The sequence below is a fragment of the Artemia sp. Qi Xiang Cuo genome, chromosome 1, assembly GCF_049724085.1.
Source record: "Artemia sp. Qi Xiang Cuo chromosome 1, ASM4972408v1, whole genome shotgun sequence".
Classification (NCBI taxonomy): Eukaryota; Metazoa; Arthropoda; class Branchiopoda; order Anostraca; family Artemiidae; genus Artemia; species Artemia sp. Qi Xiang Cuo.
The window spans coordinates 64,840,337-64,863,780 of record NC_142794.1 but is presented as its reverse complement, the minus strand read 5'-3'; the positions used below and the strand labels follow the sequence as shown (position 1 = coordinate 64,863,780).

Here is a 23,444-nt window from a genome sequence, read left to right as displayed (position 1 = left end):
ATTCAATTATTTTTTACGCACTCAGATTTGACATTGTCACAAAATTATGAGTTCCCCGTATTAATTTTTCCCTTAAGTTGTCATAAAAGGAGATGTCTAGAAAACCCAGGATACACCAAGTGGCAACTTACGTGAGGAAGCAAGTCTGGCTACTGAAATTGTGGCTTCAATTCAAGCAGCAGGGGTTTTGGTAATGATTAAGGTTCCTCAGAAACTAGTATCGAAATTATTCAACACTATGATTGAATTGAAATAGTACTAGTTAAGTCTTCTTTTTTGTTACTCTTTTAATATCCTATAGGGGGGGGGGTTGTGACAGTGCATTGGATAAAGCCAGGGTCGGAAACAATCGGTATTGAGGTTCAATCTTGCGTGTTGAAAGGAAGTGTTTAAATGTTGCCTGACGAAATGACTGGGGAATTTTTTTAAAAGTTTAAAAAAAATATGGGTTTTGGAAGTTCAATCCTCCTACCCCATGAATCCTCATGCCCCTCTTCTTCCCTAAAGGGCTGAATTTTCCGTCTATGTCTAAAAATTAAACCTGTTTTATTTGGTTTCAGAACTGGATTGCGTCAAATCCGAAGTATAGTGGTCTAATTAATCCAGCGGGAAAGTTTTCCACTCGCAAATATGCGAGTGGAAAACCTCAATGGAAACCCATGAATCATCATGCCCCTCCCCAAAGGGCTGACTTTTCCGTCTATGTCTAAAAACTAAACCTGTTTTATTGGTTTCAGGACTGGATTGCGTCAAATCCGAAGTATAGTGGTCTAATTAATCCAGTGGGAAAGTTTTCCACTCGAAAATATGCCGAATCCGCCTTATTGTCAGGGTAAGTCTAACTTTATTGCTTGTATTTTTTTTTCTTTTTTTCCAATTAAGAAATTTTTTACTTCCTGTGAAAATGATGTTACATGCCTTTGCCAACACGACTGTTGAAATAAAAGGGGCTGTAACAATCCAGTTCTCCTTACTGAACGGTGTGAAACAGGCTACTACGCAGTTAAATGAGCAGGGCCTAGGGGTTTTGCGTTAAATTTTGTATGATTTTTTGGTTCATTTTGTTGTTATATTTTATTACCCCCCACCCAAAAAAAGAAACAACAACTAACTCCTCCTTACCCACTTGGCGTAGCAAATAGGATATTCCAAAAATCACTTTTGGAATACCCTAAACACTAGATGTGAGTATCACAATAGGAAGATTAACACATTTCATAAATTTGAATTATTAATACGTTTTGCTTATTTATATTGAGTGTAAATTTGTATTATCAATTAATTAATCAATACGTTTGCTGTGCACGGTGTCTGGAATTGCAATGTAACTAATAATCTAAATCACTGTTGAGATAGGCTGTATCTTAATTATTAAGCTTTAATATGATATAGCAAAAGACTTTTGCAGTTGACAAACAACTGATTTTAGTCATTTTAGCTGTGAGTCTGCATTCATGCTAAGACACATAATTTCCCTTCGAGAAAAAATTGATAAAACTATGGAACTGAAATATCAATGCTAAGCGCCAAACTTTCTAATCAAATGTCGTCACGCTATGGCACTGTTCAAATAAAACTTATTCTTACCTTGATTATCAATCAATCAATCAATCCATTAATTCAACCTATAAATTTACGACAAAAACAATTCAACGTAGAATCCACCATAAGATTCTATGGCCAGGAAAAAAAAACAGGGGAAAAACAGAAATGACACAAATACTATAAACACAGACACACAGAGACACACACAGACACACTCATACACACACAGACATACACAGACACACACAGACTCACATAGACACACACAGACACACACAGACACACACACATACAGACACACACACAGACACAGACACATACAGATACACAGACACACACACAGAGACACACACACACAACTATAAGGTTATTAACATAAGTCAAAAACAGAAACGGTCCAAGAACAGAGCCTTGAGGAACACCAAACTCAACTTCAGAAGAAAAGCGGGAAAGAGAATCTACGGAGATATTTCTACCTGACAAATAGGAATCAAACCAACCATGAGCCTGTCCTCTTACACCATTGTGTGATAGCTTATGCAACAGAATCTCATGAGTTAAAGAGTCGAAAGCCTTACAGACATCTAGGAATATAGCAGCAGGAATCAAACCAGAGTCAAGCGCGATGTGGAGAAAATTTAAAAGAGTTACACACGCATGCTCTGTTGAATTTTTAGCTCGGAAGCCAAACTGAAAATCATGAAAAAATCTTTTAGCCACTTGAAAAGCAAGTAGACGGGAAAGCATGGTCTTTTCAAAAATTTTGCTAAAAACAGACAGCAAAGATGTAGGACGATAATTGGCTGAATCATTTCTTGGTCCACCTTTATATAGAACAATTACTCTAGCTCGCTTAAGAGAACTTGGGAAAATCCCATTTTCAAAAGAAAGATTTATAAGCTTCGTCAATTGAGAAATAATTGAAAGAAGAATGAAACTAAATACCAAAGTTGTATTACAGTCAGGGCCAGACGACGAAGAACCTGACTGAAATACCTGACTGAAGAAGCAGTAGTTTTCCCAATATTGGCAAAATATGATGTAAATGCTTCTTGAGCAGATGGAACAGCCTCAACAACCACATATCCAACTACAAGACTTGGAGGGATGGAAGGAGCCGGAGAAGAAAGTTTGAGGACGGAATTGATCCCTTGCCAAGTTTTTCGAATATCTTTCCCACAACCCGAGAATTTTTTGGAATAATAAAGGAATTTTGCCTTCCGGCATAAAGAATTAAAAACCTTCCTGTAGAGTTTGAATTGCAGAAGACGTGCAGCATTCAAAGATGGTTTTGCTGACTTAAAAGTTTTCCAAATATTATTTTGTCTTCTCCAACTCTTTAGAAGACCAGGGATCATCCATGGGTTAAGAGGAATAGATCTTTTTGACCTTGAAGTAGAGAGGGACAGAGCACATACGTCAAAAATAGATTCTTTCACTAACTCATAAAAGGACTCAAACTTTGAACAAAAATCATTTTCCTCACCAAAAATATTCCATGTCTTCTCAGCTAAATGAGATCTAAGGCGGATCAATTCTTTCAGACCAGACCTAAAAGAAGCAGAAGCCGATGCTGGAGTGTCCCTACTCAATGTTTTTTTCAAGGTTCAAACTGGAAACTACAGGAAATGGTCTGGAATATCACTCACTACAACAGAATTCCGAACCAAATTAAGAGACGAAAAAATGTTATCAATTAAAGACGCTGACGTATCACTTACACGGGTCGGAAAACAGGTTGTTGGTAGAACCTCAGCAGCGAGCATATCGGAGAGAAAATCCACCTTAGTAGAGGAAGCCATGCCAATCAGATTTAAGTTAAAGTCTCCCATTATTACAAGTTCACATGGACGTCTGCCTATTAAATCCAAGACCTCAATAAGGACCTGAAGAAAAGAAGGGACGGATTCACTGGGAAATCTATAAACATTACCAATTACCAAAACCTTATTTTGTAACTTGATGTCAATAAACTGGGATTTAAAAACCCCTTCATCAGTTCTTTACAGATCGCTTCGAACAGTATAGGGAATAACATCAGAAATATACATTACTAAACCACCCTTTGCCATCTTTCTGCGATTTAGCCACTCCATTTTGTAACCGGGTATATATAAAAGCATTTCATTGCTAGAATTGGGGAAAGTCTCACATAATCCGATAACATCGGGTCGCCCATCAAAAACTATCTGCCTCAACTGATCAATCGATGAACATAGACCCTGAGTATTGGGTTGAAGGACCGAAAAATGATCATCTCGTCTAGTAGCCCACTTTAAATCGGAAACATACCTACTAGTAATTGATTGGGAAATATTTACGGAATTTCTTTTAATTTGACCAGTAGAACTATTAATAATACTCAAAACATCTAGTAGGTTACTTTGCAATTGAAGTAAACGCCCATCAAGGGAGCAAACATCTCCAGAGCCTGAGTTATAAAAATTCATTATCCTTATGAACTCATTCTGTGTTTTTGTTTCCATTCTCAAACCAATGTTATCTTTACCTTTTGCATTATTACAGTCAGAGCGGTTATTTTCCTTTTTCTTTTTTATCTCCTCAACGTATTGCATTCTTCCTTATCCCCTAGACGCTCGATTCGTCTTATTTCTTTTCCTCCAGACTGTGAATACCGATGCCACACGTGTGCCTACCCATGCAAAAATCTCATATTGCTTACGTTTCTCTTTGTTTATATGTTCTTTGGAGGAGCTGCATCCTGATCCGGCTTTGTCCGATGGTTGAGATAGGAGATGATTCTGCTATCTAGATGTCTCTACATTGATCTAAATAAACCGTCCAGTTATTTAGGTAAACGTAAAATGTGGTAAACCAAGAATCGTGTAGCTTAAAATCAAAGGTTATCTCTACGCTACTACTACTGCTAACGAGTCACTGCAGCACCAAGCCGCCATTGGCCAGCATAGCTAAGGACGTTCCTCCTCTATCCCTATCTATTCAGAACCTCCCTCTTTACACTCTCCCATGAAGTTTCAATTTGCCTCAAATATTCTCTTACGACATCCTCCCATCCCAACCGAGAACGACCTGCTTTTTGTCTGCCCCTAGACGATTGGCCAACAGAACAATCTTTAGTAATCTTACGTCCTTCATCTGCAGAACGCGCCATAACCATCTCAAACTTTCTCTAATAAGGTTGTGGGATTGAGAGTAAAAATGAACCACACTTTTCATACAGCCAACTATTTGAATACGATCTCGGCTGTTCTATCCCTGTAGCCCTCTAAAGCCGTTCTGAACGTTAATTTTCAAACCTACTCTTGCACCCGTAACTCGAAAAAACCTCTAAAAGCTCATTCATTTTGCTAACACTTTCATCGAGGATGCTTAAAACATCGGCATAATTTAAGTCCCGGAGAGTTTTACTTCCCCATTTGATTCCGTGTTCTCATTGCCTTTACTATGTTTCTTAGGACAAAGTCCACTAACATTATCCATATCAATGGGACTAGAACGCAACCCTGCTTAGCTCGTGATTTAATACGAAACCATTTACTAACCTCATTTCCTACCTTAACCGCGGCAGTGTTATTCTTGTCCATAGCACTAATCATTTTAGTGTATTTGTCTGGTATACCATACAAGAATAAGGTTTTCACTAAAGCTCTTCTATCAGCTGGATCAAACTCTTGCTCATAATCAATGAAACTGAGGACTAAAGAGGTTTGATGACTCATGAACTTTTCAATTGCTAATATGAGAGTGAAAACCGGTCTACACATCTTCTACCTTCCCCAAAACCACACTGTTCTCATCTTAAAACTTCATCTACATCATTTCTAAGTATAAAAAGTTTCATCATACTAAGTAATTTGCAACCTACAGAAACCAGACTAATGTCTCTATAATTACCACACTTACTCTTATCACCTTTCTTATGGAGGCGTTTGATTCAAGTTTTCCTAAAAATTGTTTGGTGCCTCTTTTTTTTCAAAGATAATTTTATTAATGTTCTGTAACTTATTTTCAACCTATTAACCACCATATTTTAGAACCTCATTTACCAAACCATCAGCAGTTGGGGTCTTATTAATTTTTTTCCTTTTAGTACTGTCACTTATTCTTCCTCATAAAATAAATATTTCTTCTCATCCAAAGTGTCACAAACTTTTTCATTGTCTTCTATATCTTTTCCTGTAACTATCTCGGTTTAATACCTTCTCAAAATGTTCTTCCCATCTCGCTTTTACTCTTTCCTAGTCAATAATTGTGGTCCCGTTCCTATCGTTAACTTCGACAAGTCCAGATTGACTATTCCCTCTCATTTTATTAACATGCCAGTACAAAATTTTACTACTATGCCGCTGGCTGCATCTATTTATTAAAGAATAAATTATCCATGGCCTCCATTTCACACCATCTTAGTTTGTATTCTAATGCTTTCTCCATTTTCTGTACATTCCTCTTATTTTCGTATGATCTATCACTCAAATGATTCTTGTACTCAGATACTTCTTGTACAAGCACCTTCTCCTCTCTATTAAACATAAAGTTTTTTTTACCAAAAGTTCTAGCTGCGTTTCTAACATTCTTCCCTAAGACACCATCAGTGATCTCACAAACTATTTTTCTAAAAATATTATAACCATCCTCTACATTGTCAAATATTAAACTCTCTAGTTTAGTATTCGATTGTTCCTTGAAATATTCTCTCAAGTTTCCATTCCGGAGTATACCAACGTCATAACTTCCTGGAAGGTAGTTATCCTGCCTAAATTTTAGCTTTAAAGTAACCCTAGACACTACTAGATGGTGATCTTTTGTTTTAACATCAGTAACAGCACTTCTATATATCCTAGTATCTTGTATCGATCCTGGCAGTCTTCGGTTTACAATAACATAATCAATAATGTTAGCTGTTTTACCATCATGTAAATATCTTGTACGTTTGAGATGTGAATATATGTACACTGAAAAACGAAAATGTAAATGCAAAGGGTAGGAAGCAGGAAATTATGTGATTTAGAATTTATTTACTCGGGCAGGAAGGATGGGGCACACAGACAGGGAGTAGGGTTCTTGATGAATAAGGAAGCTGCTAAGTCTTATTTAGGCTTAGAGGGTATTAATAATAGAATACTAATCGCTCATTTTATGAATAAAAAGTTCAGGGTATCAATTGAAGTACTATATGCCCATGTAGAACCGACTGCCAGAGATACTTGTGACTCAGATGAGTTTTACTTATAGTTACAGGAGTAAATAGACAGGGTCTCAGGTAGAAATGCGGTGTTTTATTAGAAGATTTTAGCACCCTGGTTGGTAGAAATGGGGATTGATGGTTTCCTAACCCAGGTAATTGTGGTATAGAAAAGAAAACAGTGATGGCGACAGACTGCTGTAGTTCTGTAGGTATAACAATCTATAGTTATAGCCAGTACAGTGTTTGGCACAAAAGGGCCCATAAGTTAACGTGGTTTTCACTTGATGGTAAGACAGCAAACCTTATTGATTATGTTATTGTAAACGGAAGACTGGCAAGATCAATACAAGATACTAGGGTGTATAGGAGTGCTGTTATTGATGTTAAGAGTAAAGATCGCCTTCTTTACTAGAGTTAATTTCAGTAGTGTATAGAGTTAATTTAAAGCTAAAATTTCGGAAGGGTAACTACCTCCCGGGAAGTTATGATTTTGGTAGACTCCAAATTGAGAATTTGAGAGAAAATTACCAGGAACAGTCGAGTACTAAATTGGAGAGTTTAAATTTTGACAATGTGAAAGATGGATGAAATAATTTTAGGAAAACAATTTGTGAAGTTGCTGATGAACGGAAGAAAGTTAGGAATGCAGCTAGAAATATTAGTGAAAAAGCTTTATGTTCAATAGAGAGAAGGGGCTTGTACAAGAATAATCTGAGTGATAGGTCATATGAAAACAAGGGGAATGTAAAGAAAGTAAAGAATACATTAAGATATGAACTACGGAGGTGTGAAGTGGAGGTCATGGATAAAATTACCGAGGATCTCATAGATGCAGCTGATAGTAAAATATTGTACTAACATGTTAGTAAATTGAGAGGGATTAGCCAATCCGGCCTTGTCCCAGTTGAAAATAGGATCGAGCCACAACTAGTGACAAGGAAAGATAAAGAGAGGTGCGCAGAACATTATGAGAATTTGCTAAACTGAGATAGAGTTGCAGGAAAAGATATAGAGGACAATGAAAAAGTTTCTCATACCTTGGATGTGACAGAAGCTTTGTTTTGTAAAGAAGAATTAGCGACAGTACTAAAAGGGTTAAAAAATAATAAGAAACCTAGGCAACAATAGATTCATTTTGACATGGATTTCGTCTAGCCCATGTCTGCCGCTTCCATCAATCACGCTCAATTTTTCTTTTCTATAGTGACCCCCTCAAATAAGGTCTGTGGATTATCGTCAAGTGATACTGGTGTAAATGAGTTTCTTAAACATGGTGACTCTGAGGTTTGAGTTAAGTTGCTGATGATTATGAATATGATTTTTGAAACGGGGAAGTACCTAGCCAATTTAGGGAAACCTTAATTAATTCACTGTATAAGAAAGGTTATAAGAGTGAATGTGGTAATTATCAAGGCATTAGCCTGGTCTCTGTAGGTAGCAAATTACTTAGTAATATGATACTTTTTAGACTGAGAGATGCTGCAGACAATGTTACAAGAGAAAAACAGTATGGTTTTAGAATGGGCAGAGAATGTGTCGACCAAATTTTCACCCTTTGGTTAATAATTGAGAAGTGCCTTAGTTATCAAACACCCCTGTTCCTCAGTTTTATAGATTATGAGCAAGCGTTCGATTCTGAAGATAGAGGAGCTTTAGCGAAGGTCTTATCCTTGTAATGGTATACCAGACAAATACATTAGAGTGATAAGTGCTATATACGAGAATAACACTGCTGTGGTTAATGTAGGACTTAAGGTTAGCAGATGGTTTCGTATTGAATCAGGAGTTAAGCAGGGTTGTGTTCTATCCTCCTTTATATGAATCATTTATATGTATTTTGTCTTAAGGAGTACAGGAAAGGCAATGGGATAACACGTAATCAAATTGGGAGGAAAAACTTGCCTGGACCTAGATTATGTTGATGATTTAAGCTGCATCCTTGATGAAAGTGTGGGCAAAATCAATGATTTTTTAGAGGTTTTGCGAGGTAAGGTGCTAGAATAGGTTTGAAAATTAATGTTGAAGACTAATTCGCTAAGGCTAGGAATAAGTGCAGATGGAAAGGTGACGTTGGGTAACGAAAAGATTGATCAGATGGACAGTTTCACTTACCTTGCTAGTATTGTTAGTAAAGCGGTTGGGGTGGGAAGATGTCATAAAGAAAGAAGTCGTCTCGTCGTGATTATTGATTCACTGTTTTCATATCTGCAAGATTACTTTCTGATAATATTGTAGAAAAAAATAGAGTTGTTTCGTTTTTTCCTTATGTTAAATAATTCTTGCATAATAAATAGTAGGTATAAAGAAGATTGAAAATTTTTAAACATGCTTTATCGTCAGATGGCATCTAGTTTTACTGATGTTTTTTAGTAATTTTATAAACAATTCTTGTTATGATAAAACTAACAGAGAAGCTTGTCAGGCGAAAGTCATCACAAAGAAAAAAAAAGTTGCACATAATTTTTTCTGAGAATTGAAGATCAATTGTTTTGCCCCTTCACAACGCAAAATATAAAGTCGTCCTGCCCCCCTCCCTAACAGAGCTATCATTAAAACTTCCAAGTTGTTTTCCCAGCTGTGAGACAAAAGATGAGGTACTTTCCAAAATTATAATTTTGACAATACTCATCAAACAAAGGGAAGAGATCCACCCTCTCCTTCGATTGACTAGTCTATTCAACTGCTTATGTAATATATTCTGATATTGTTTTTTTTTTCCAAAAACAGTGGTTTTATCCTAAAATGAATATATTTTCTAAGAATCTTGATATTGGGCTCAAACCTGTGGATCTGAGATCGAGATTCTAATGCGCCAACATCGAGAAAGTTGTACTTGAAATGCAATTTTACACCTCTGTTGTATTAATAGATGCAAATAAGCAGGTTTCCCGTGAGCGAGTTTTCTTAAGAATTATCAACGTTGTCAAATGAGTTTCTTAGATCCTAAGTCAAGTGATCATAATTTGTTGTTTGTTGAAAAGGAGCAATATGAACCATATTGAATTATGTAAAAAATTGACCTATTTGAACTATGGTCATTTTCAGCAGAGAGATAAGCATACAGGTTATATTACAGAAACAAAATTAGAACGTTAGCGTAAACAGCGAGGTATTGACGAGGTATATATATATATATTTATATATATATATATATATATATATATATATATATATATATATATATATATATATATATATATAATATGTATATAATATATATTGAGGTACAAATTTCAATGTTTTTTGCTCAAAGAGAATTTTCTGATTTTCCATGACCTTCCGTTTTTGCTTTTCTTTCACACAACCTCTTTGGAATTCCAGGGGAGAAAGTGCAATTTTTTCTCCTGAAATCCCCATTTTTGCCGCAGTTTTGTGAAGTTGGCCCTCATTATCCTCTTCCATAGAATTGTGGTAAAGTGTATTTATGGTATTTAAGTGATGTAGTGGTAGATGCTGTTATTCTCCCTTTATAGGGGAGATAAACAATGGCCTTAAGGTATTTAAACTTTGGTAGCATGCTTTAGGCTATGACCGGACTAATGAAGCATACCAGATGGGTATATTCGAGAGACTAAATGTAGATTTTAGAGAGGTGGGCTCTAATACAATAATTTTATTCGGTTAACATATACTGATACAAGGTTTCTTAATATATATATATATATATATATATATATATATATATATATATATATATATATATATATATATATATATATATATATATATATATATATATATATATATATATATATATATATATATATATATATATATATATATATATATATATATATATATATATATATATATATATATATATATTTTATATATATATATATATATATATATATATATATATATATATACATATATTCTACTGGGACTGGTTGTTCAAGTAGACCACAAGTCTCAGAAAGGTATAATAATACATAATAAGATACTTAGACACTTACAATAATCCGACAATATTCCAAGGTATTTCTAAATCAACGGACTGGAGGTCAGTCCGGCATAAAATTACTATCAGTTTACCCCTTCTCATAAAATGTATCTTTTATACATTTTTATTAACCACACCTTCCTTTACCCAACCGTTGCAATTAGCTAGGAAGTGTTAATTTCTCAATTTCCTGTTAAGCAGAAACTTGCCGGGATATTTTCCTTATCTTACTAAAAAGTGGTATTTCTAAACTTTTGTATTTGCATCTTAATATTTTTACTAAATTCCAAATTGACTTAATTAGAAGACTTCACCACAATGCTCCCCATTTAAAGAAGAGTTACCCACAACTCTCAATACTTTATTTTTAAAAACAATTTAATTTTGTTTACAGCTATTATTCTGCCATCTTTGGGTCATTATATGAATATACCCTCAATGGGTCTCCTTTGGGTCATGTTTCTGGTCCAAAATAGGTCACGGCCGTTTTTTTCACAGGATTTCAATTTTGAAATTTATCCTTGTTTCTTTTTTTCTCTCTCTCTAGGACTGGAAAATACTCTTTTTAGCCTTTTCATATGCATCTTCTTTTTTAGCTTGACCCCAAGTGGCTTAAGCATTATATTAGTGGTCCTGCTTAAATTAGATTTAAAGTTATATTCAAAACGTTAATAAATTATTTGAGCATAAATTTAATTCCCATTAATAATTTAACTTATCTGGGTGATGTGATTGATATACCGTTTATTTTTCGGGTTTAAAAATACCTTGGATAAATTATACATAGCAATTTTGGGTTTTTAAATTTTCACATAATTTTCCAGCACAAAGCATTTTCACATTCTTTGAATAATATAAGCCATTTAGGCTATATAGCACATTCTCTAGGCCTAAATTAAGTTTTGATTGGATATCACTTTCTGATTGGATATCACTTTCTGATGAACTTGTAGTAAAGTCTATAATACTGCATACAGTTTCCAAAATATTAGTTGACCATTTATGGTGTTGTTTCTGATTGTATGAGCTGTTAGTATCAGGATATAATTGAACTGGCTTTGAAATTTGCTACTTTCCAAAAATGCGTAAGAAAATGATTGAAAAATGGATCCGAAAGGATGTAACAAAAAAATTGATTTCCAAGAAAAACTAAGGTTGTATCTTAAATAAATATTCACATTAGAATACACATAAAGCATAAAGTGTTACATATATAGTAAAAAGAAACACTCAATTTTGTAAAGGTTAATTACTTTTAATTATTTTTCTCTCTTTTTACTCTAAATATAATATGTCGCTTAAATAGAAACATTATGTTTCTTGCTGGCGACTTGTTTCATTATTCTCTTCAACTTAACATAGAATTATTAATCACTTAACAGATTGTTTCACAATAAAAAATATTTATGCGTTGGCTCGAAGTCAAAAATTTATATATAACATTAAATCACTAGTTAAAACTTAAAGTAAATAAAAACATAGTATATATATACATGTATATACAAGCATTGTGTAATAACTTACACAAGTATTTTTTAAGTCGCAAAACTAGATAGGATATTTAACTACTGGTTAAAATTTAATGCATTTGAAAAAATAAAACACGGTATAGTCAAGCATAGGAATTAATTCCAATTAGTGTTTTGTTAATTGCTTATAGAGTATTATTGTAGAATACTTCTTGAATGATACAAAAAGCAAAATAAAAAATAAAAATACTCAACATATTAATTCACTATATTTAAATTGATATTTAAAATGACTTAAGCTATATTTTTAAATAACTTAATTGTTTAAAACACAAACAACAATTATGTACCCTTACAATTTATTTAGTCACTGCAATACTTGTTCTTTTTACAACTTTTAAATAAGTCCGTCAAGACTTTTATTTGATAAGTCTTAACTGCAATTAACATATATAAATAAAAATCAACCCTAACAAATATATTTATACACTATAATTGAGAACTGTGATTAGCCTCAATATAAGAGCTTGACAATAGTTCATATATATGACTTTCCTATTTACATTTCTATATTTAAAATTTTTTTTTACGATAACAATTCCGTATTTCTTAAAAGTTTTTAAAATAAATTTATAACTGTATATATTTTCTCAATAACATTTGTTATCACTATATACATTTTCCATATACGACTATATACAATTATTTTTTGCTTCTTTTTCTTATCTTTGTTTTACAACTTTGGTTCTAGTTTTGAACCAACTTATGTCATTAAATGTTTTTAGCTTATTATATGCCTGTTTGTTTATTAAAATTTTGAGCTTTTTAATTCTTTTCGAATTTTCAGGTAATTGAGACAGTTAAAAAATGTATCTGTAATCTCTTTTTTTTCAGCCTTAATGTCCTTTTGGGACAAGGGTCCGTTTACAGCTTTGATTTGATAAGCTAAAAATTTAGCTATTCCTCTTTTTACCTGTTATGGCACTATCAATTGACTCGTGCCTGCACCCTGAAGGTTTGTTTACCAGGGCTGCTTTTGGTAGCTCCTTACAATGTTTTTAGTTTTCTCTTGTCATCGGCTGCAGCTAAATGGTCTTTTATGAACCTGCACACACAATAATTAATTATTTATAGTATTGCCACACTTTTTTTTTATTTGTGGCCACAGTTTTCTCTTGGGCTATTCTGTTCTCAAACAAAGTGGCCCTTCTGCAGAAAATATACCTTGCCTTCATGGCAAGCAGTAGTTTTTTTACATACAAGTGATAAAAGACTATTTTCACTTTAACTTCCCAACTTTTAGTGGTCTTGTCTTAAATTTCAACTTCAACTTAGGTCCTTTAGGCAATTAATGCGCCTTTTTAATTGTTTATGCCATGCTAGTTATTTTTCTGAAAACGACTCCCACATAAGAGAGCATAATTTTTCCTGTCTACTTGGAGCATATCTCCAATATTTCTATTAATTTCGGCGAGAGTTAACCACTGTAACGGTGGCTCCGTAGTATTAATGCTATTTATTCAGTACAATTATTTCGTACTAGCCTCTTTCGGTCATTTCAATATGCACGTTTGTCAGAGTTTAACTGACTCCATTCAATTCCTTCTCCTTTAATTTCGTCTGGCAATATTTTCAACTTGAACCCTTCTCTTTTTTTTATTATTTACTTCAATGAAGTCTAAGGGTTTTTTTCAAGTCTTTTTCCGATTTTTCAGTAAAATAAGTCTTTTTTTAAAGTCTATATTTATATGTTTCATGTTTTATTCAATAACTTTTACAAGTTTTTATGCTGATTGCCTTTGTATGGTCAAAATCAATATCTCCTTATTTTTAAGGGGTGGGGTTGTGTCTATTGTTGCAACCTGTGTTTTTTTTTAAATTATTTAAATTTCTTCGTCCGAAAGTGTTTGTGTTAGAAAAGTACTGTAAAAGATTGTTTTTCAGTTGATTTTTAGAACACTTTAATTAAGTTTTTCCCTGCATTTGCTAGTTCTCATTTCTTCATAAGAATGTAAGTTTTTACGATATCCTGATTTCCGCAAAATTGTGTGGTTTTCATCGCAAACACATATTCTTTGTCTATGGTTCTTCACAAAAAAATAATGCCTAGTTCGTGGCAAATTCTCTGTTGCGATAGGGCCCGATCAGTGCCCATTGCGGTTTCCCTATAATCTCTTATAATATTCGCGACTGGTGCTTCTCCTCTGTTTAATTTTTGCCTTAGTTTTATATAGTAATTTAGTGCAATTTGTCCCTTTCGTCATATTTTGACTATTACCCTGTTCTAAAGGTTTATGGGTTTAGTGCCCAGGTAGAGTGACTACGTCCTATTAATTTTTTTTCCTAGGACGTAGGACTCTACCCGAACATTCAGCTCAAACCTCCTCCCAAGTTTGACTTTTATTTATGATATTTATTTGGTTAGCTTGGTGGATCCCCCAATGACAAGACGTTAAGCAGTTTCCATTTTTAAATGCCAATGGTCTTGTCATTGGTGTGTTTCGCCTGCAATTTCCTCGCCCTGGTTATTTCTGTTAATGGTGTTTTGTGAATTTATTTAATATGTGAAATTATTTATACCCAAAAACGAAAACTTTGTTTTATGCTGTTCTATACTTTTTAAATTGTGGCCATTTCCATCTACGGATCTTATTTATGTATACCGTCCTTATTGGTAAGTATTCATTTATTATCTTTTACTACTTATAATAAGATTACAGCTAGCTTATACATGTCTTGCAATTAATGTAAACTCCCGCTGCCTTTCCTATTATTATTTTTAATTCCCGTCAAATTTTTTTCAAATTAGACTGGGGATCACTTCAGAGGTCAAAGGTCAGTAGATGCTTCGCATTTACTTAACAAAGAGAGACCGGCAGTGATTGAGCTGACTCTAAATTTGCTAGCTGCCAAAGACCCTATTTCAGTAGACTACCCTCCTTCGTTTTTTTTAATTACCCCCCAAAATAGTTTTCCGAATCTACATATCAAAAGAATCGCCTTTTAATGCTGATTCTAAATATGTATAATTTAATTAGTTTTACTACACTCATTAAAAGTTAAGAGTTACTAATTAATTTATTTTTTGAACGTGATTGTTTTTTTGACGAGTTTTGCCAGAACACGATTCGCAAAGTTTTATTTCGTCCTGGAGACAAAATTTGTGCAGGAAGCTATGATGTCACTTAAGACTGAGTTTATTTTTCTCTGGGAACTTACGAGTCTCTAGGCTATAATTTTTTGGGGTTTATTTTCTACGTGACGGTAATGATTTTTACTGGCGAGATATATTATGAAGGAAACTTTGACGTTATTTTCATGCCGATTAAAGGAAGAACAAAAATATAGATATTTCTTTAGAGGCTCTTTACTCGTTTTTCTTTTTTTCAGGTTATCATTATTTTATTCAAATACTAATCGGCTGGGATCAACACAAGTTCTCCCTTTTTCCGTTTCCTGGTCCGAATTTTGGATTCCAAATTTTTGTTTCTCTTCTTTATAATATTAACAAGTTTTTCCGTGGTCTCTTTAATGTTGCTTAGAAGGTTCTGAATTCGAGCGTGGTTTTGTTGCTTCGTCAATTGTTGTTAATCTCCGTTCCTCATGACATTTGGCCTTTTTCATTAGTAATTTAGCTACTTGTGCTGCTGAAGAAGGAACTTGTTGCTGTCCTTCTGGTTTCTTTACTTTTCTCCATAATCTCTCTCTTAAGGAGGTTTTTCTTAACGATGGCCCAGGTTGAGTTATATCTGTTTCTGTAGAAGAATTATCGGTGTCACATTCTGATAGCTCGCGTCTGGTAGATGGTGTTTGTTCCAGAAGCCATTTTTGTGTTAAGACTGTAGGTGAGTCTAATGTTTGAAAATCCTTTAATTCTTTGGTTTCTTCCAATTTTTATTCCGTTTTGGATTTAACCTCTGGTTTATCACGTTTTAAACCATTAGGTTGTGTTTCAGGCTCTTCTCTATCGCTTTCATCGCTAGTATCCGATGAGCATCGACTATTTCCCTTTTTCTCTTGTTTGTTGTGGAGAGTTTGTAGCAAAGACTGGGCTAAATACTCCTTCCACTCCTCCCAACTGTTGCGGTCGTTAAAAAGGTCATAGAATTCATATGGTCTTCTGATATATACTGGTGAAATTGTTTCATCTATTTCTTTGTCTGAAGGAATAGGCTCTGATTTCCATGGTTTTGAAAAAAATCCTTTTTTCATTCTATTATGGTGTACTACTTCTTCCTTTTCAGTATACTGAAGTTTTAGAACATAAGTTAAGTTACTTGGTGGAATTTTTACAATCTTGTAGGGCCCGTCCCGTTTCGGTTTTAACTTTTTTGTCCCTTCCAGATTGGTTTTGTATACATAGACCAAATCTTCTAAACAATAATTTGTCTTATTTTTGCTTGTTCTGTCATATTTTTCTTTTCGTTCTGTTTTTGCATCTTCCAATTTGTCTTTAACTTGTTCCAGTTTTTTTTTTCATTCGCTTCGCCATTTCTTGTTTGTATTGGTCCAGATTGTAATATATTCTATCATTTCTATCATTTTGTATTTAATCTAAAAAAATTCTGGGATCTCTTAGATGTTGTAAAAAAATGGCGTTTCTTTTAAAGAACGTGAAAAAGCCGTATTCACTGCAAAAACTACGCATGGTGTATGGTCGTCCCAATTTTCATTGTCTTCTCTTGCATGTATCCCCAACATGTAAGCTAATTCCCTATGTTTGCGTTCAACTATTCCAATAGCGGATACCATGTAAGACGAGGTAAACTATCGCCTTACCCCCAAATATTCCGTTATTTTGTCTAATAATTTGGCTTTAAAACATGGCCCATTGTCACTAAGCAAAATTCTAGAATAAATTCCGTGTTCCAAAAATAGCCGGTTGAATAAAACTTTCGCAATGGTTTTTTCTTTTCGTCTTTAATTGGAAAAGCGTATAAATATGAGTTGAAATGGTCAACTACGGTTAGTACACACCTATTTCCTTTCCTGGAAACTCGTAAACTTCCTCCTATGTCCTCCAAATGTCTGTTGACATAAATTCTTCTATCCCTGGAGGGTTGGGGTATAGACCTAATTCGGCCCTAGGGGTCTTTAGTGGCGACTTTTGTTTCGCACACTATTGGCAGCATTGTATGAAAGCTTTTACTTTTTAATACATTTTTGGAAAATAAAAATTTCCTTTTACCCTCCCAATACTTTTCGCTTCTCCCATGTGACAGCCAATAGTTGCGTGTGTCATCTTTAAAATTTCTCCTTCCAGTGATTTTGGAATTACTGGAATAATTTTTAATTCTTTTTTTCTATATTCCTGGGGTGGTCTGTAATATCTTACCAAAAGATTTTTACTTTCATCCAGATCAGAATTATCTAAGTCCTTCAAAAAATGTTTAAAGTGCTCTGGCAGTTCCGTTCCTTTTGATAAAAAGGATTTCATCGATAAACAAAAATCATCTTTATCTTGATGGTTCGAAATATTTCCATTAGATAGTATTTCTACCCTTTCCAGTTCGTTTTGGATGGTTGTTATCAAATTTCTTTCCGTATCAGGATTTCGTGACAAATAATCTGGTAAAATGTTTGTACGGCCCTTTATATATATATATTGGGGCATATGAATATGCTTGCGGACGTATTATCCATCGTGTCAGCCGTGCTGAAGTATTTTACATCATATGTAGTAAAATTAGTGATTTTTGGTCTACGCGTAAAATGAATTTTTTTCCAAGTAAAACTTGGCGAAAATATTCTGTAAAAACTATAACTGCTAGGCATTCTCTTTCATCCGTCGAATATTTTCTTTCTGCCTCCGTCAGCGACCTGCTGGCGTATTGGACTATTGATTCTACTCCTTCCGAATTTGGGTTTAATAATATGGCCCAAATTCCGTACCCCGACGTATATGTTTGTAAACAGAAGTCTTGTGAAAAATCTGGTAGTTTAAGTATTGGTGCCTGTAATAATTCCCTTTTTATTTCTTTCAGCGCCTGCATTGCGTCCGCTTGACATTCGAATTTACCTGATTTTCTCAAAAGGTTTGTCAAAGGTTGTGCTATTGTTGCATAATTTTTAATATATCGTCTGAAATAACTTAACAAACAACAAACTGATCTGCAGCTTTTTTGATCTTTAGGTGGCTGTAAATTTTCTATGACCATAAATTCTTCTGGATTTGGCGAAATAGTACCGTGGTTTATCAGATGTCCAAAAAAAAACTAGCTTTGGCACTACTATTTTAACTTTTTTGGTTTTAATTTTAAGCCTGCTTTTTCAAATTTTTCCAGTATTTTTCTAAACACGACTAAGTGGTCTTCCCGGTTTTTATTAAACAAAATTACATCGTCTAAATAAGCCAAGGTATATCTTTTCCTTCATGGTTCGTTATCGTTTAACACCAAATTCATTAGTCGACTAAAACAGTTTAGACTAAATGATAAGCCAAAAGGCATGCGTTCAAATGTAAACGTTCTTCCATCGTCTAAGATTACTGTTGCTTTTTGCTTTGTTTCTGGATCTAAAGCTATTTGCTTTATCCTGCTTTATCCAATATCCTGCTATTAAGTCAAAACTAGTGTAGTATTTTTTACCTCCCAGCGAATCAAAAATCGTATCAGTTCTTGGTAATTTCATAACGTCTTTTACTGTGACTGCATTTAGTGCTCTAAAATCTATGCACAACCTCCAGGTATTATCTTTTTTCTGACTATTACTAGTGGAAAACACCAATCGCTAACACTTTCTTTAATTATACCCTGTTCTTCTATTTGCTTTATTTGGTCGTCTAGCCATAGTTTTAAATTATATGGCGTTTTATACGGTGACTTTTTAATTGGAGGGCCATGTGTTGATATTTTGTGCGTGATTAAGTGAGTTAATCCGTAATCCGCTTTTTGTCTTGCGAATGTCCATCTAAAATCGCAAAGAATATTTCCCACCTGGGTTTTTACGTTTTCTGGTAAATGTTTTAAATCAAATTGTTGCAAAAAGTCAGAATTTGTCATTCCATACTTTTTATGTGGTTGCGGTTTCGACGGTATTTGGTCGTGGCTAGTAAAACTTACGCATCGTTCTGGGCTGCTAAGAGATTTTATTTCTAAATTTGATACTTTTTCTACTAATCGAAGCGCAATTCGATTGAGCTTTACTTTGTTATTACTTAGAATTGGTAATTTTAAATACGTAATACCATTTTCAATTTTAATAACTTGATTTTCCACGAAAATTGTGGGGTATTCTTTCAGGGTGTATCCCCCTATCATGGCATCCATTGTTTTAACCTTTCCTTCTTTTGTATTTAATGTCGCTAGCACTTGATTTGTTGTTCCACCTTCTATTGTGATTTTTCTGTTTATTTTTAGGTTATAATCCGAATCGTCACTCTCTTTATCTGTTGTTACGCAAATTTGCCTATTAGTTTCATTTGCCTGGCTTATGGTTATTGTATCAGTTATGGGTTCCCATACGATCCCATATTTTCTTATAGCATCTACTCCTAAAAGACAAGGAAATGGAGCTGCTTACATATTATCACCGTTACTGTTATTTCTTTATCCCCTATGCTAAAGTTTATTGGATGTTCCTCCAAAATTGTCAGCTTGTGACCTGTTACTGATGTCAGGGTATACTGGCATCTGCTTATGCGATTTTTGAAACTAGGGGGAAACCTCTTAAAAACTTCCTCTCGTATTAATGATTTAGACGCACCCGTATCTAGTAAGCATGGTAAATTTTGAAAACACTCAATTTTAAAACAACGCAAAATCGGTAGACTATTATTATTTGCATTTGTATCACAACACTAAACTATAAATCTTTTTATGGAAACAGCTCTGTCGACCCTTACAGGCTTGTTTCTCCGTTTAAATGCCCACTGTTTGACCAAAAGTTTCTGGGGTTATCCCAGTTTTCTTCAGCATTGCTATTTTGACCCTGGGTGTGTTCCGTATGATTTCTAGCCCTAAAGTCAGGAATATTATTAGGAGTTTGCCAAGTATTATTTGTTCCCTGCCTTCCTAAATATCTGCCTCCCTGCGTTCTGAACTAGTGTCTTGTCTTGTACGCCTGTCCTTCTTTGTGTATTCTATGCCAGCAATCTGCTGCATAGTGGTTTGGTTTGCTACAGTAATAGCAATTACATTTTCTCTTAAATTGTTGTTGGTTTCCTGGTTACTTCTAAATATTCTTGATCTATCATTGTTGGTTCCCAACTATCTGTCTTTGGTGGGGGTGGGTGCCCATATATTCTATAGTTATTAGCTGCTAATCTCTCAAGGTCGTGGAATCTGTCAGCTACTTCCTTAAGCGGTGACCCTTGGCCTCCGTCACGCCTTTTTGGTTCACGATTTGGCTCCTCAATGTTCACCCGCTTTTGTCCCCTTTCATATTTTATACTTTCTTGGGCTCATGTGTTATTTATTGACATCTGATCAAACTGTTTCATAGCCTCGTCAATTTTTACCTCCGTTTCGACTAGGATTATAGCCTGCTGTTAATTTTCAGGTTTCCGTGATAATTTTAGTCTTAATAGCTTTTTTGGTAACCCTTGGGTAAAAGTATGTAATTATACTTTCTGTACTGTCTCGTCATTTCCGCCTTTCTCTAACTGTAAGCATACAGATCTAAAAATTTTGTCTGCATATTCCCTGATACTAGTTGAGGTATTGAATGTCGCTTCTTCGTTCTTAGCCTCTCGGAGATGCTTGTCTCTATGAACCTTGTTTTAAAAGATTTAATTAGAGTACTGATGTCTTTGGGCTCTTTTTCCTTAATTGCCTCAAAATTTTTAAGGGTGCTTCCCTTTAATCTGGCTGCAACGCATTACTCTTTGACCTTATCGTCAAATGACTCAGTTAGTTCGTCGAAAATTTTCAATTTTTCGATAAACTTATCTACATCGGAAATTCCCGCGTATTCTGGTATAATTTTTGCAATTTCAAGTACTGTTGATAGGGAAGCCATTTTTCCTCTGGTAAAGCCATTTTATTTCAATTTACAATTTTTATATAGCCCTCTCGACCCAGTTTTTGCAACGGCCACCAGTTGTTTTAAGGTTGTTTTTATGGTTGTTGAGGTATTATTGTGGTAGATGCCTTTATTCTCCCTTTATAGGGGAGATAAACTATGGCCCTAATGTATTTAAACTTTGGTAGCGTACCTTATGCTATGACTGGACTAATGAGGCGTACCAGCTGGGTATATTCGAGAGACTAAATGTAGATTGTAGAGAGGTTGGCTATAATACAATAATTTTCTTCGGTTAGCATATGCTGATACGAGGTTTATTAATATATATATATATATATATATATATATATATATATATATATATATATATATATATATATATATATATATATATATATATATATATATATATTATATGTCCCAAGTAGACCACAAGTCTCAGGAAGCTGCAATAATATATAATAAGATACTTAGACACTTACAATAATCTGACAATATTCCAAGGTATTTCTAAATCAACGGACCAGAGATCAGTCCGGCATAAAATTATTATCAGTCTACCCCTTCCCATAAAATGTATCTTTTATACATTTTTATCAACCACACCTTCCTGGACTCAACCGACGCACTTAGCTAGGAAGTGGTAATTTCTCAATTTCCTGTCAAGCAGAAACTTGCCAGGATATGTTCCTTATCTTAATAATAAATGGTATTTCTAAACTTTTGTATTTGCGTCTTAATATTTTTACTAAATTACAAATTGACTTAATTAGAAGGCTTCACCACAGAATGTCCCTGATAATAACGGTGATAGCGTCATAAAATCTTTAGCGATAAATTTTACTTATTTAGAGACGCATTTTAGAATCACACAAGGATTCGTAACTGAGATTGACACAGAGGACCCTCCCTTTTTTTATTCATTTCTTTTTCGAATGAAGGGGAGGGTCCCCTTCATTCGAAAAAAAAAGATTAAAAAAGGCATCTTTTTTATTGCTCTCCCGATTTTTCAAGACACTTATTATATTTTGAGTAATTCTTTAGTCTCATATATTTTCAGAGAGTTGTACGGTAGATTGCAGGACATGTACACAGAAGCTGCCCGATTAATGCTCAACAATGAAGTAGATGCTGACGTTCAAGAAGGGCTAGGAGTTCTGCTGAATCTTACCTGTGAATATAAGAAAGCAGCAGATTGTTTTAGAGCTGCTTTGACTGTTAGACCTAACGTGAGTTAATAGAGAAACTATTTAATTTTTGAGCGGCTTTGCCATCCATGTTGCTAAAGTATTTTTAAAATAATATGAGGAAAGCAGGAGATGCTACCTGTCTCAAATGTACAACACAAAATAAAAAAAAGGAACATTTTGTGTTTTCATGTCTACATTCAGTTAGGGCTAAGAGTTCTGCTGAATCTGTCCAACTCTTTTTGAAAAACATGCTGTATTATTTTACATTTAAATCCTGTGAAAATAAGAAGGCAACTGGTCATTTTTGTGCTGCTCTGACTTTGACACCGTAGCCTTGTTTGATTCAACAATGCTCTGTCCTTAGCAACGTCGATATTTTAGACAGTTTTATTTAACTAGTTTTGTCGACGGAGAAACACAAAGCAAGTACCTGATTTTGCAAGATTTTAAACAACATATAACATGGTGCTATTGTATTCAGTTTTGTAGCAGTTAATGGGGTAGAGGATGGTCGTTGTTTATGTATCCATTTAGGTAATAGATGGAGTTTAGTTTTTTTATTGTTTGATTTTGATGTAGTGGTAATAACTGTCTCTGAATATTTATGTTTTTAAAATATTTAAGAATGTAAGAGTGTTTCTCTAGTTTTAAGGTCAAGCGAAGTATTCCCACTGCTCCGACTTTTAAAATACTGACTTTCTCCATTCTAACCTTAGATTGTCTGCAAAGTGTAATGTTCCTCTCTCGACCAAGAAAAAACAACTTTTTTATTTCATCACATACGAGACGGATGTCTGTGCTCGATATAATTCTAAGTCTAACGCATAAGTTTTATGATTTGCTGATTTCACTTATAAGTCGAATGAGGCTCTAACCATTAGAGCCTGAGTATAATCTTATCTCTTCGGGGGATTTTTTTTTCGAATAGCTTTCATGTGTATATTGGTAACAAAAGAAAAGTTAAAAAAGCAGAACAGAAGTGAGGGTTTCTCTGCACTTTAACCGCTAATTATCTGTAATGTACGAAATTTTTTTTTAAAGAATTCCTTTTATTTTCAAAGATGAATACGTCCCTATGCCTAACAATACAAGTATTACATTGACGGTTTGACCTAATGTGGGTTACTAAAGGATAATCTTTTTATTTTCTTATGAAGCGAAGAAAT

General features: G+C 34.2%; 1 protein-coding gene across 1 annotated transcript in view; it reads left to right on the top strand.

The window, feature by feature from the left end:
* The first annotated feature begins 735 nt into the window (after positions 1–735).
* The window catches only part of LOC148956597 (peroxisomal targeting signal 1 receptor-like), a 36,318-nt gene continuing 13,609 nt past the window's right edge, over positions 736–23,444 (top strand). Inside the window, exons 1-2 of the mRNA XM_089095889.1 lie at positions 736–832; positions 22,149–22,317. Of these exons, the coding sequence (XP_088952015.1) occupies positions 22,174–22,317 (144 nt within the window). The 5' untranslated portion in view covers positions 736–832; positions 22,149–22,173. The remainder of the gene's footprint in view (positions 833–22,148; positions 22,318–23,444) is intronic.